The 14,566-nt window shown below is 35.3% G+C and overlaps 1 protein-coding gene across 1 annotated transcript in view; it reads left to right on the top strand.

Annotated features, from left to right (window-relative positions):
* The window catches only part of LOC140234893 (sodium- and chloride-dependent glycine transporter 1-like), a 38,697-nt gene that overhangs the window by 10,335 nt on the left and 13,796 nt on the right, over positions 1–14,566 (top strand). The window contains exons 3-5 of the mRNA XM_072314934.1: positions 5,729–5,860; positions 6,433–6,652; positions 9,520–9,652. Coding sequence (XP_072171035.1) covers positions 5,729–5,860; positions 6,433–6,652; positions 9,520–9,652 — 485 coding nt within the window. The remainder of the gene's footprint in view (positions 1–5,728; positions 5,861–6,432; positions 6,653–9,519; positions 9,653–14,566) is intronic.

Genomic DNA, 14,566 nt, shown 5'->3' with positions numbered 1-14,566 from the left:
CAGAAAAACTGTGTTTATCAGTTGATAAACTCAGTTTATCAAGGGATAAACAGAGTTTATCAGAAAAACTGTGTTTATCAGTTGATAAACTCAGTTTATCATTGATAAACAGAGTTTATCGGAAAAACTGTGTTTGTCAGTTGATAAACAGAGTTTTTCTGATAAACTCTGTTTTTCTCCGATAAACAGAGTTTTTCTTGAAAAACAATGTTTATCAGTTGATAAACATACTTTCTGATAAACTGTGTTTATCACTTGATAAACTGAGTTTATCAACTGATAAACACAGTTTTTCTGATAAACTCTGTTTATCACTTGATAAACTCAGTTTTTCTTGAAAAACAATGTTTATCATTTGATAAACACAGTTTTTCTGATAAACTGTGTTTATCACTTGATAAACTCAGTTTATCAAGTGATAAACAGAGTTTATCAGTGAAAAACAGAGTTTATCGACTTTTTACACAAACGGCTTGCCATAGGCGTACGTATACTCTTATACGTACAGGGCTCACACCCATACATATTTCCCCATAGGGATGTGTGTTAAAAATCAAATTTCAAAAAATTCTGTAAAATAGCCGGGAGAAATGAGGTGTTTCAGCTTCACTAACCTGAATAAGTTAGATATACCCTTTCATCCATCAAATTTTCAGGGTGGATTCTTCAGTTCAAATTCTGTCCAGGGCTCCGCAAAACCAGACTACGAGTTCTTGTCACTCAAAAAATCACCCATTTTCCGTACACGTACCCAATTAAATATTGTCCCCTCAAATTCCACCAGAAAAGCTTTCATCTTCCAACCAAAATGCAATTTGTAGAGGAATTCATACTCAATATCTACAGCTATTCAGTTTTTTGCCAAACTACATCATTGATTTTTAATTAAATTTTTTCTTCATTTATTTTGGTATCTTTGGTACGAATTTGTGAAGGGGTCTGGGACATTCCATTGTATTTACGGGTGTGAGCCCTACAGTACTTATGTGCGGGATTTCCGAGTGCGACGTGCGTAAATGTTTGGGACGAACATCTTCGGACATCTTGACTTTTGAGCGAGTGCTACATGTAGCTGACTGGTATTGACCCACAAAGGTACGTGAAAATGCTGTTAGTTTTCGACCCATTTTATAAAACAAATGATGCACAGGATTATTTCGTGGCGTTAGTGAAGGTGCAGCGCACTCTCCTGTGCATCATTTTGTATACTATTGCATTGTGCAAACCAGTCAGTAGAAAAAGCAATTTAGAATTAGTGTGAAATTAATTTAGTAACAAACGATAACATACTCAATTATCCTTGTCACATGTCGCAAGTCCCTTCAGCACAGGAATTGTGATCAAACTAAATTTTGGGGCAAAACTTGCGTTTGATATCAAGTTGTATGCGCAAGTCGAGTTTTAAGCAACGGAGCCCGTGGCCCAGATTTACATTTCATACCACAACATTACTGTCAAAGCATTCTCAAGATCATTTTTTTTTTACACTGTTGTGCTGTATTTCTGTGTGAGAGATGTGTGTTAATTTAGGTTAATCAGTTGTTAGTATTGACTGTTCGCACGCCAATAAATAAACACTCACACTTATAAACACACACACACACACACACATAACGCTCACAAATACATAGATACATACATTTCTGTGAAAACTTTGGTGCATGTACCTATCTTGGTAATACAGATACGATGTATATAAAGGTACCTACTAAATACTGACTGTGACTTTCTTAATTAATGGCAACTACAGAAACAAAAGTTTCCTTACATATTCAACACTGTGTCACCCAGGAACTCACTGAGGCCAAAACGTTACTAATGGTCCATTGATACATTACCAATTTCTTGTCTCAATGAAGATAATGACTCTTAATAGAAAAAAAAAGCGTATTTTCATTCCTTCTCCTTGTTTGTCACTCGTTTCATCAAGATGTACCAATATCAAAGCTATTGCCAACCTACTTTGTCATGATTATTCAGCTTCTACAGGTCTGGTCCAGCTCTTTCTTTCTAGGTGTCTCTTTCTCCCTCAACCTCGCCCCAGACCTTATTTTATCTCTGGCGGTGGGAGTCGTGAGATAGCGTTCTGTCTGCACACAGGCGTAAGCAGGTACCAAAAAATCGATTATGAGGTGAAATGTGTTTATGTTAAACCATTTCAGTGTTTTATGACTGTGAATTATAAATGGTTGGATGGGTAGAGAAAGACAGATAGAGAGATGAATAAATCACTGGAGAGAAGCAGATGGATGAATAGAAAGATAGTGAAAGAGAGAACGAAATTAAAGGAAGAGAAGTAAGAGTGACTGAAATTTGTCCTGACGTCAATTTATGTGGTAAGAGCATACTCATGTGAAAATATGAGGGAACAGGAGAGAGAAATGGAAGAGAGAAATGATCAACAGGTGACTAAAGATGAGAGGAGGAGAGATTGAAAGAGAAGAAGATTAATTTGAAGGGAGAGCATTAGTAAATCTGCAATGTTCGTTTTTAATTTCATTGAAGAATCGTATAAGTACGTATGTTAGGGTCTGGTATGATTTTTAAAGTTTTAAAGATCTTCGGAAATGGGACAATGCAATTTTGGATTTCATAACATGTATATCAGAATGATTTGACATTCTAAAATGATTTCAAGATTAATTCTCTTGGAACTGGACGTAGAGAAAAGCTTAGTACAATCCAAGGAATTAAGGCCACGTGAGAATGATGTTAGCATGCCTGGTCAAGTCTTTCATCAAGCCGCTAGAATATCTCATTGGTGGACTTTGGCATCCGCGATACACTCTTGTATGATATAGTTACATATCACCATATCATAGCCTCAAGTAAGAGAAATGACTGTAGATCCAAACACTGACGTCACTTAAGGTGAAAATTCAGAGGTCGCCGTAATTTGCAAAACTTTAGAGTGAAACGGTTTATGTGGTTTGGCCTGAGAACCAATTTTGATCGAGTTTCTTATGGAGTGAATATCGACCGTTGAATTCACATTGATAACTTAATGGATACGTACTGAACGAGTTCTGTTAACGGATACCGTTTCGTTATGCCAAAGGTTCGTTAATCCGAAATCGAAATAAGGTTTGTTAGTACGCGTCTCTGTTCCAGTCTCGGATTAACGAACCTCCGGAACAAGGAACATTATCTTTAGATAAACGAACTTACGGAATAACGACTTACATTGTACTTTATTTCATTTTTAGTCCAACGAGTCTTTGGAATAACCAAACCTGAATTCATGTTCAGATCAACAAACATCTGCTTGTAGAGGAAATTTGTTAGTTGCGAAAGATCGAACCTTCGGGGTAACAAACATCATCCTCTGCAAACAAGTTATAGTTTCATTTCGTTTTTTTTTTAAAAATCCCATTTCTTAGATTTTGTATTGCAGAAGTAAAACGTAATTTTAGGGTGCCCCATAATCCTTGAATCAGGGTCATAGTCAAAGAGAGAAATTTCTCATTGTTATATTTTTCTATCTAGAAGAATACAAGTGTCACAATAGAGCAACGAAATAATCATAAAGATAATTCCACAACTTCTTACGAAAATACATTTTTCAGAATACGTTCTGCAATTAAAGCTTGTTCTCTTATACCGGCACTGCCTGTACACAAAGAAGCCTGATTGATTATCTTTAAAACGATACCTCACTTGCAATAAATGGTTGTTCCTGCATGTGCAAAATTGAATATAGAGACAGATCAAATCTGAAAAGTCACAACAAATCTGTATGTAATATTAATGTAATGTTTCGATGAAAAGGACCACTATATAAAATAAGCAATGCTGAAATGTGAGCGTTTTCAAAAACTTAAATTTCCTAAACATTAGATAATTGTTAATGGTCAACCTTTATGTTGAATTCTAATCTGCTTATACTGAAGTGCAGTTTTTAAATCATGGGTGAAGCCTGAAACGTAATGATAATCTCACAATGCTTTCTTTTCAAGCATATGCCTTTTCTGAAAAGACATAAAATGGGGGATCGTACTGTTTTGCTTTCTTTTGATTTGTTCCGTTCCTCATACTCAGTCGTTGTGCATTCCGCGAATGCAAAATGTCAACAAGTGAGTTGTCATTGTTAATTAACCAGGCTTTCTAATGACGTAAACTTTTAATGAAAATAATGATGTAGTTTCAAAAGAAATAATGATACATCAAAGTGGAATTACAGAAATTTGTTGAAGGATTTGTTTTCTCTCTGTCGTAGCCTGCTGTTTTAAGTCTTCTTTTCCTGCAATGAAGGCACACTGTTACGGCCGTATTTTTGGTATTTTCTTCTTCTTTTTTTTTTCAAATTCTTAACTTTTGAGAGAATTGTCCGATTTTCCTCCAAATTTACTATAAATACCACTTCTACATTTACTGATATGTATTCAACATTTACTATACTAACAAGGAACATCATATTCTATGGTCATTTAACTTTGCGATGGGGACTTTGTTAGCAGAAAGCATTATTGACTAACCAGAAGGATTCGCATTCTTACAATACGTGCCATATACGTATGTTTTGTTATATCAAAGCCATGGTGAAATGGAAAATTGCTACATGTACTGCTGTTTTTGCAGGTCATACAGCCTACGAGTTACACAGCCCACGAGTCATACAGCCTATGAGTTGGACACTATAAGCAAACAAAGCCCGCGAGACCAACACATTTACCCTAACTATAGGCGGGGGGCCTCCGAGCCCCCCCCCCCCCCCCCTCGACGTTCCGCGCGGTGTATCGCTATCGCGAAAAGCTGTCGCCGCGATGCTTCCTGACTTTTTTCTTTCGAGTCTTCCGCATCTTTTGACACCAAATTTGCGATGCTCGGGTGCGCGGTTCCGAAGTTGTGCATAAATATGTACATGCATGTCAGACCAAAAATTGCTCAAAACGTGAATTTGTGTACAATTTCAATGTAAACTGTGCTTACAGGCAAATTTCATAAAAGCATGATTATTTTGGGGTTTATTGATCAAAATCAATAAATAACATATTTTCTTGTTCGCAACAATGTTGCGGACAAATTTCATTAAAAAACAATGAAAAAATAAAGTAAAAAAACAAAGAAATACATGAAAAATTAAAAAAAACAGTAAAATTTTTCCGATGGAACAACTTTTTCTCTTACATTTGCTAAGGACACGAAAAAGAATATTCATACAAAAATGTGCCTGTTTTGAAGTTTATTTAGTGATTTATACCAAATTGTCTGATTTCATACATCATTATGTATAAATTAGCATAATTTAGCATAAATTATAATTTTATGAAAAATCAACTCCATGGTACATTAGATTACGTCTTTGGCAATGTTTGTGCCAATTTTCGTCACGATCGCGCGGTCGACGGCCGAGATCTGGAGGGGGCCTGGGATCCCCCTCCCCCCCCCCCGGCTCTATCATCTACCTAAATAGCCCGGCCTAGTTAGGGTTAAACCCCGTTTTGTATGTGTCGAACTCGTGGGCTGTTTATACAGTCCTAGTGTCCGTCTCATGGGCTTTATTTGCCTAGTGTCAAACTGTCCTACAGTGGGCTGTAGGACTCGTGGGCTGTATGACTCACGGGTGTCGGTCTTTTGGGATGACCCTTTTTTGCTCTCTTTCCAAACAGGATCGTTACGAAGATATGACCAACAAGAATGTGTGCTTTTATATCACCATACTCACTGGCTTGATTAAACTCCATGAGATATTGACGGTAATTTGATTTCCCCTCTGTTAAACCAACAGGTGCCTTCCTGATTCCCTATGTCTTCTTCCTTCTCATCGCTGGAGCACCGCTCTTTGTCATGGAGTTTTCCCTTGGCCAGTTCTCCAGCTTGGGTAGTATCGCCTGCTGGAATATAGCCCCACTCTTTAGAGGTATTTATTTGAAGAGTTTTATCGCAAAATGAACTAGTACCATTCTTGTTAAGTTGAGATGTTTATGATTAAAGCCGCTAAAAAGGAAATAATAAGAAAATACTTGATATTTAACCATAGCTTCTAGGATAATCCTTGTTATGTTAGAAATGAGGTATTAGTGGAAAAGTTTTATTTTGCTCTATCTGATGACAGAATGATGGACTTACTTTGAAAATGGCGCTTAACTTATTTTGCGATAAAACTCTTTATTTACCCATCATTGCATGCAACCATTTTCCGAAGCTCCCAGGCATGACTATTAATTGCTATGGATCAACATGTGATTCTTCTTTTTTTTTTTTGGTTCAATTTCGATTTATTATGTGTGATATTGATGGAACGTCTACCAAACTGTGTCTAATTCATTATTCGATACCCAAAACTTAACGCGATATGGAGCGGCACTTGAGGCGCTGTCATTGTTATACCGTTACACAGTGTGCAACATCGTGTGCAACATTGTATTTTGGTCAATAAATGCTGATAACATTGATAATTCCAGTTCTTTTGCAACATTACCTGTCATATAGGTCTTGGGATAGGCATGATTGTGGTCTCGACGCTGGTGGCTCTGTACTACAATGTCATCGTTGCTTGGACCATCTACTATATGGGAGCCTCCTGTCAACGCACATTGCCATGGTCAAACTGCAACAACTCTTGGAATACTGAAAACTGCTTCGACTCAAGCGTGCATAATGGGACTTTTAATGCTTCTCTATCGGTTCGACCAAGTGAGGAGTATTGGCTGTGAGTATAAGTATTCCGTTGTATCTTTTTTCCTGCTAAAGGCTGGCAATCCTCCGCACGCAGGATACTAAAGGGCCTACTCGTATACCATATATAGACTGTTTTTCCAAACCGTTCAAAAAGATCATGCAGATATCATCTATGTGGAAGTGACAGAGAAACTATACTCCTATGGCACAAAAATTTATTTCACAGGCCTATAATGATAATGTAGCAAATGCCACCGGGAAGTAAATGTTCCAACAACGAACACGGCACACACTGCACGGCATATCATTTTCTGCAAAATTGTTATTGATACTCTCAAAGTTAATAGAAATGAACGTAAATAAATAAAACATAAACCTTTGAAGCAGCTCATGCAAAACTTCTGCTTCCATTCTGACGTAAGCAACAAAATCTCCCGGTGCCCTTCTTAATGATGGTTCACTGGCCTTAAACAGCGCCCTCATGGAGATCCACATGTGAGACTCTGATCCACAAACATTCTTGTATCCTTCTCTTCTTTTAATAAAATGAGATAAGATGTCGTGTCGTAGCTTCCTTTAGTTATTGCTGGAATGGCATGAATACTATTAAGCTGAGCTTTTTACCTCATCAACAATTTGTGCAATCAGTTTCAGTTGCCCTCTTTTTCACGTTATACTGTGCTCTATCTTTATAACGAACATGGTTACAACGAAATCCTCGTCGAGACCAAGAAGTAAAAATTCAGGTCCAAAATTATAATCGATATGTTATTATGTACTTTACTGTTCGGCTATAACGAAATTTAGATATGACGAAAGAAAATTGCCTCTCCAGAGGAATTCATTACGACGAGAATCGCCTGTAATAGTCATATGATTGCCCAGCGTCGTACAAACATGCATCGCAACCAATTGGCGACCAATCATTGCCATTAGAACAGTTTCACTCGTTAGAGAAGATTTTCCGTGAACTAAGATCGAAATATTAGCGCTTATGCCGACGACACTACGTTCTTTTTGAAAAATCCAAATTCGTTTTTTAGGTTGTTACAAATATTGGACCAATATAGATTTTTTTTTCAGGTTTAGCAATCAACCGTAATAAGAGTGAGATTGTGGCTCTTGGCAATTATAAAGCACATCCACCAGATATAAACAACTCCGGTTTCAGTTTTTCTAGTGGACCATTTAAGTTACTCGGAATCACATTCACAACAACTTTAAATGACATGTTTGAGTTGAATTATATACCCCCCCCCAAAAAAAAAAAGAAAATTATTGGAGAATTTGAAAATCTGGTCGAGAAGATATTTAACACCCATCGGGAAAATTGTTATATTAAAATCTTTGGCTCTTTCTCAATTATTTATTTTCTGTTTTCGGTATTACCTTCTCCTCCAGCACAGTTTATAAAAGAAATAGAACAAGTAGTATTTTCTTTTATCTGGGATGATAAACCCGATAAAAATTAATTAGTCGGCGCACAATAATTGGAGACTACTGTCAGGGAGGTTTAAAGATGTTTCATTTTTAATCTGTAATTTCTGGACTTATCACTTGGGTGAAAAGATTATTAAATGATCAAAATAGAGGAAAATGGAAATGTTTCTTTGAATATTATTTAGAAAACTTAGGGCACAATTTGATTTGGTATTGTAATATGGCCGGAACAGAAAAGAAAATCAAGTTGATACAAAGTAGTTTTATACGTGAAATTCTTAAGGCTTGGTGTGATTATACTTTTTCCCCCAAGTTATCCGTAGAACAAGTGAAAAACCAAGTAATATGGTTTAATTCATTGATTCGTATAAATAATGAGATTGTATTTAAGAAAACTATGTTTCAAAGGGGTATAATAAAGATTAAACAATTATTGAGTGATAATGGTTTATCTTTTTTAAATTTTGAACAGTTTCGGACTAAATACGGTTTTTGTTGTAATTTGTTAGAATATTTTTCAGTTATTCATGCAATCCCCTTAGAATGGAAAAAATATATTGAAGAGAAATCAGTAAATGATAATGACATAAAGACGCAACAAGAAGAAACAATATATAATTTGTTTAAAAGAATTAAGTTATGTCGATATATACATCGAATATTATGTGAGAGGATATTTCAAACACCTAAATCAGAAAGGAAATGGGAAGAAATTTTTAATCAAAACTTAGACTGGACTAAAGTATATAATGTTCCTTGTACATCTACTTTGAATCAAAGACTTCGTTATTTTCAGTACAAAATTTTACATAGAAATATTGGTGTTAACAAATTACATTTTGAAATGGGGCTATCTGACACACACCTCTGTACGTTTTGTTCGAGCTCCACAGAAACAATCGCCAGATCGCACATCTATTTTGGGAATGTGACGCTACCCAAAGATTTATTGCTCAAATACTATAAATTATGTTACAGAATAAAATTGAAATTACTAAAAGTTCCTTTATACTTGGTTCGACAGAAAATCCAAAATGTTACAACGTGGTTTATTTGTACGCAAAATACTTTATATTTTCTGTAAGAAATAGAAAGAAATCGTTACATTTTAGCCAATTTTGTCAATTCTTAAAACAAGCAAAGAAAGTAGACGAATATATGTCTGAGAAAACCAGAGGTTTTGTATCTAATATCAATTGGAATTGTATCTACATTATTTAATTGTTTCGCAGTTACATGTCAAATTTCGATCATTTGTCTTTATGTACTGCATGTGACATTACTTTATTTTGTACCTGAATGTTTATATGAATAAATTTTCTTTGTGAAAAAAAGATCGAAATAGTTACGCGCTGTTAGTTCCAATCATAAGAAAAAATTTTATAAGATTTAGTCAATATCATTTGCAGTGTTCTGTCTTCTTCATTTGATTCATCTTGTGTGCTTTTTGTCCTCCAGTTATCGCGTGCACCGCATCACAGACAATATGGAGGACATGGGGTCAATGAACTGGGATATGTTTGGTGCTTTCCTGGCAGCTTGGATCATTGTTTATCTCTGTATCATTAAAGGTGTCAAGTCAGCTGGCAAGGTGAGCTGTTTCCTTAATGTCAGCAGTCACGTGAAGGCAAGGAAGGTGTGGAAGGTGGAGGGGAGGTGTTCTCTCCGACTTCAATGACAAAAAATCAACAACAGCAGCAACAACAACAAAGCAAAGCGGAGAATCTCGTTTCTAACAACTTTCGAAATTAGTGCACGTATCTACAGTATTTCTCATTCAATTCAATTCAATTCAATTCAATTCGATCATTTATTATCTGATTAAAAAAAATACAGAAAATCTTCCTCCACTGACAAGATAACAGAGCATTACACGACAAGAATAACAAACAGATCACATATATAAACAAAATGACTAATAATTAACAATTCGGTACATCAAACTGTATATCGTAACTAATTAGACTGAGATACTAATGAAATGAAGAGGTATGTTTAAGCCTATAAAAATAGAACATTATAATATACTGTTGATGCATTGAATCTTTTAAACATGCTGACGTCTGACTATGGCAAATATATATCAGAATTGCAAAGTCATAAATACACAATTGCACAGACCCTAAATTAATGTTGGGAGTGGAACATATGTGATGTACATAATGTACATTATACAGAAACCCAAGGATCACATGTGTGCCCAAGAAGAGCAGGAATAAGAAGAAAAGAATAGAGGTAGAGAAGGACGGAGAGAACACTTGAAAAAAAAGAGGTTTCCATAGAACAGCTGCCTCTGTGGGCACACATGCAATACAGTGTTGTTATGCAAATATGCATGAGCACGTATGCGAAAGCATTCCGTGATCATTCCTATAAAATAACACAGAGTGCAACAATGAATGCTGCATAATGTAAATGTAAATTACAGTCCATGTGTGCCCAGGAAGCAAAATAGAAAAGATAGAGGGAAAGAAGCAGAAGATAGACGGGAGGGGGGAGGGATTTCCAGGAAAAGCTGCCTATGTGGGCACACATACAATGTGATATGCTTTACATAAATACGTGTATTAAAATTCTATTAGTCAATTCACAAAGGGCTGTAAATAACTTGCATGATGAGACATATTGATAAAAACACGTAAAATTGCACACTTATCCATGGTGAACTGTCTTGAAAACCTGTCAATACAAAAGTGTTATCCTATAATAATAATACTGCAAAAGCAGGAACCATGAAGAAAAGAGCAGAGGATCTGAGGAAAAGAAGAGAAATAGGGAAAGGGAAGAAAGGAGTAGGCCACTCAAAAGAGATGCTTATCCGAACTCACAAACAATACAGTATACATGTAGTTGAAATGCATGAACGAATAACATTTCAATGTCATTCACAAGACAGCCTTTTAGTTCAACAGTGGAAAACAATGGTAAGGTACATGTTATTATCAGTGATAAACTGACTCATAAAAAATATACACATTTAATATCACAGTGATTATCTCAATAAATAATCGCCATATACAATGTATCACACTGCATGTGCGCCCACTAGTAGGAACCAAGAGAGGAAAGAAAGAGAGAGAAAGAGAGGGAAACAGAAAATGGAAGAAAAGGGTGGAGAGCTTCCAAAGAACTACACGTGCGGGCACACATGCAACATAATCATCGTAAAAGGCATTTCGGCCGTAATAAGGCAAAACAACGTAACTCAGAATATCATGTTCTGAGAAAAACGAGTTTGAAAATTCAATTGGTTCCCATTTTTCCATCATAGGAGTAAAACACTTTTGAAGCAGCGAAGTTTCTTAGGCATTAATAAAGAATATCTCGATAAAATTTCAGTAAAATAGGACTTCCCGTTTTAGAGTAATTGCCATGTTTAGAATAGATACAGCATTTTAGCGAATCACAGCACTGTGCTGATGAGTAAATTCTAGTTTGCCAAAAGAGCGTATCCTTACGTTGTGCGAGAATCCTCACGCGGCAACACATCAATTAGGCAAAAGAACGTATCCTGACTTACGGCGCGTAAGCATTCTCCCGCGAAGCTACTTCAGTATGCCAAAAGAACGTATCTCGACTTACAAATATCTGCGCCTTAACCCTTTCATCAATGTAATTAGGCAGAATGACGTATCCCGACTCAATGGCAACAATCTCTATCATTTGTTTATTTGACAATTTTGTTAACTGGATAATAAAAGTCCCGTTATATGTGTTTAAATATATATTAAGAATAGTAAAACACAGTAGCTTGCAAAATTATCGATGCAAGAGAACATTCATGTTTTTTTTTTCTGAAAACTTACCGAGTATGTGGTAAAATGTAATTAGTTGTTATCTACCAATTACCTTTCATTTTTGTTTTACTTCATTTGCATATACAGTTTATAGTTTATTGAGATGTGTCCATTCTTTTTTATTATCTTTAAGTGTATGTTTTTTATCCCTCGATGTAAGATTTTTCATTGGGAACATAATTATATTTGGTTTATCATTCATGTTGTTTTAACAAAAACATGGATTTGGATTAATATCGACAACTAAAGTACGAGTTTGGGTAAAGTCTGTAAAATGGACTGTTTGAGAACTGGCAAAAAAATAAAATAAAATGGGTATTAAAAAATTGTATAGACATCTGTACATGCACTTCGTTTCAAAGAGACATACACGCATTCAATGTGTTAATATTGAGACTCCTATTTTAATTTCTATCTTTTCTTTGATTTATTTAACGATTTCCTTTGAGATGAAAGGATTTGAACAGAAAGAATGATATTGTGTACTTTGTTTATCGTTATAAGTTGTTAATGTTTGGTTGATAGCATGAATTGTATCCGTAAGGTTAAAACTTCTAATGATAATATGCCTCAATTCTTTGAACAACAACAATAATAACAATGCTTTATCAGGTAATCATGAATCCAGGTTTTAATGTTTTTAGGTGTAACTTGACCACACACACACACACACGCACACACACAACCAAGCAAGTACAAAAACACACAAAACACACACACACACACACACACACACACACACCTCAGACTTGTCAGAGTTGCAAACATTCTCTCAGTAGAATAACTTTGAGAAAGACATGACAGAAATGTAGATGCAGAGACTGATTTACATCTTCTGAAAGGTTTACAGGGAAAAATGTGTGTACATCTGTTTCTCAAAGATAACAGCATTACAAAAATCATTCGATTATTTGCAAGTTCTAAAAATATGACATAGATATCTACGCTTTCTTCTTAAAATTTGAGAGTTTGGTATGCCATTATGCTTTTATCACATTGAAAGCAAATCAGCAGTAACTAAACATTATCATGATGGTTAATTAGAAATAGAAAAAAAAAATGTCTTTTACTTCCCGAGTAAAGTTATAAGCTTACATACGTACCACAGTTGAACAAAACCCTGGGAACAAAATTTTCAACAGAACATAATTGTTGTTGGGTTTTTTTTTTCTGGAGATTAGTTATACTATTACCATATCAGACCTTCGCATCAATTTTTACCTTGGAAGATCAGAACATCTACAAATTACAAATTGTAAATAGCACACATAACATTTTTAATCCTTACTGTTGTTGAAGATCAAGTGTAGTAAGAAGTAAATACTTGGGTAAAGAACAATTATTAGGCAGCTTAAACGAAGGGAAAATTTGCAACAGTATTCACTTTAAACACATTTCAATAAACGTCTCATCACAACAGCGATTTGCTGTGCTGCAATTTACATCTGCGTTGTCTGAGAGCTCCCGGAGGAATTAGGCTCAAAATAAGATATGAAAATTTTGCAGGAAATAAGGTTACTATTTCCCTGGTTTTCTGAAATAAGTTGACATGTTTCAATCGACATGATACTGATTTTGAGGGCAAGCATTTACAACAATATTTGATATGAACAAGTGATAGTTTTACCTAAAGTTGATAGTCATCATTTCAAAGGGCAATAAGCCCTCATCATATTTTTTTTTTGAAATAGAACCTTTAGTTTCATATCAATATAAAAAAAAATCTTTCTTGTGCCTTCATAACGCGAGAATAGTCATTAACACTTCACAGTTGAGTTTTGCGAGTTCTTAATGTAACTGTGAAAGATTTACCTGATCCTATATAAACAATCCGAGTGTTATTATTTTTCTTCTAGAGTTGACTGATCTAGTGCACAATCCACTCCATCTCCATCTCCATCGTGCACAGCTGTTCTGAAATCTGTATAGTTGTTCTTTTCTCTGCTTTCGAACTGCTCGGTAGACCACTGCAGGAAAATGTAAAAGAAATGGAAGAGAATAATTAACACAAAATAAGGCACTCTTTCCGTAAAAGACAGTGAATTTCAACTCTGCGTTAGTTATATCATGTGATTAAATTCTTCATTAGACATGGTTGTGTGTAACAAATCCTCTCTCACAGACCCCCTTCCCCTCCAAAAAAAAAAAGGCAAAGGAAATGAGAATGAGTATTTAATATCGAAATACACTCACAATATATATTATTCAACATCATACAAATACCCCTTGAGGATATACAAAGCTGTGTGTTTATTTTTAAGAGAGAATGGTGACTATTTCGTGAGTTTTCATTTCATATTACTTTTTTTTCATTGCTAAGGAATGAACTGTGAAATGTGGTATTCTCAAATTATCAGAGAGTCATCATCATGGATTTTGCCTTCTTTTATTTTTTTCTTTTATGATTTTTCCAAATGCCGGCTTGTGTCGCCAGTGCTAATGACAAAGGTGGGATTCATTTCTTCCCCCTTCTTCTACTTTTGTTGTATGAATTAATAGGTGATTATTCAACTTGTACCTTTTATTGTACTTGATACACTGCATTCCTTTTCTGTGCTGGTCTAGGCTGGCGGTTGGTGTGGACACTGAAAAGAGAGACATGCAAATATGTATTTCAACACGAATGTTAATATCATCTAAAGTAGACGATTGGGTCTGAATATTTGAACTTTCCATAGTATTTAAAACCACGTAACTTAAGAATAGAT

The sequence above is a fragment of the Diadema setosum genome, chromosome 11 (assembly GCF_964275005.1).
Source record: "Diadema setosum chromosome 11, eeDiaSeto1, whole genome shotgun sequence".
Taxonomy (NCBI): Eukaryota; Metazoa; Echinodermata; class Echinoidea; order Diadematoida; family Diadematidae; genus Diadema; species Diadema setosum.
Note: the sequence above shows the minus strand (reverse complement) of the source record. Positions and strands in the feature narration are given on the sequence as shown.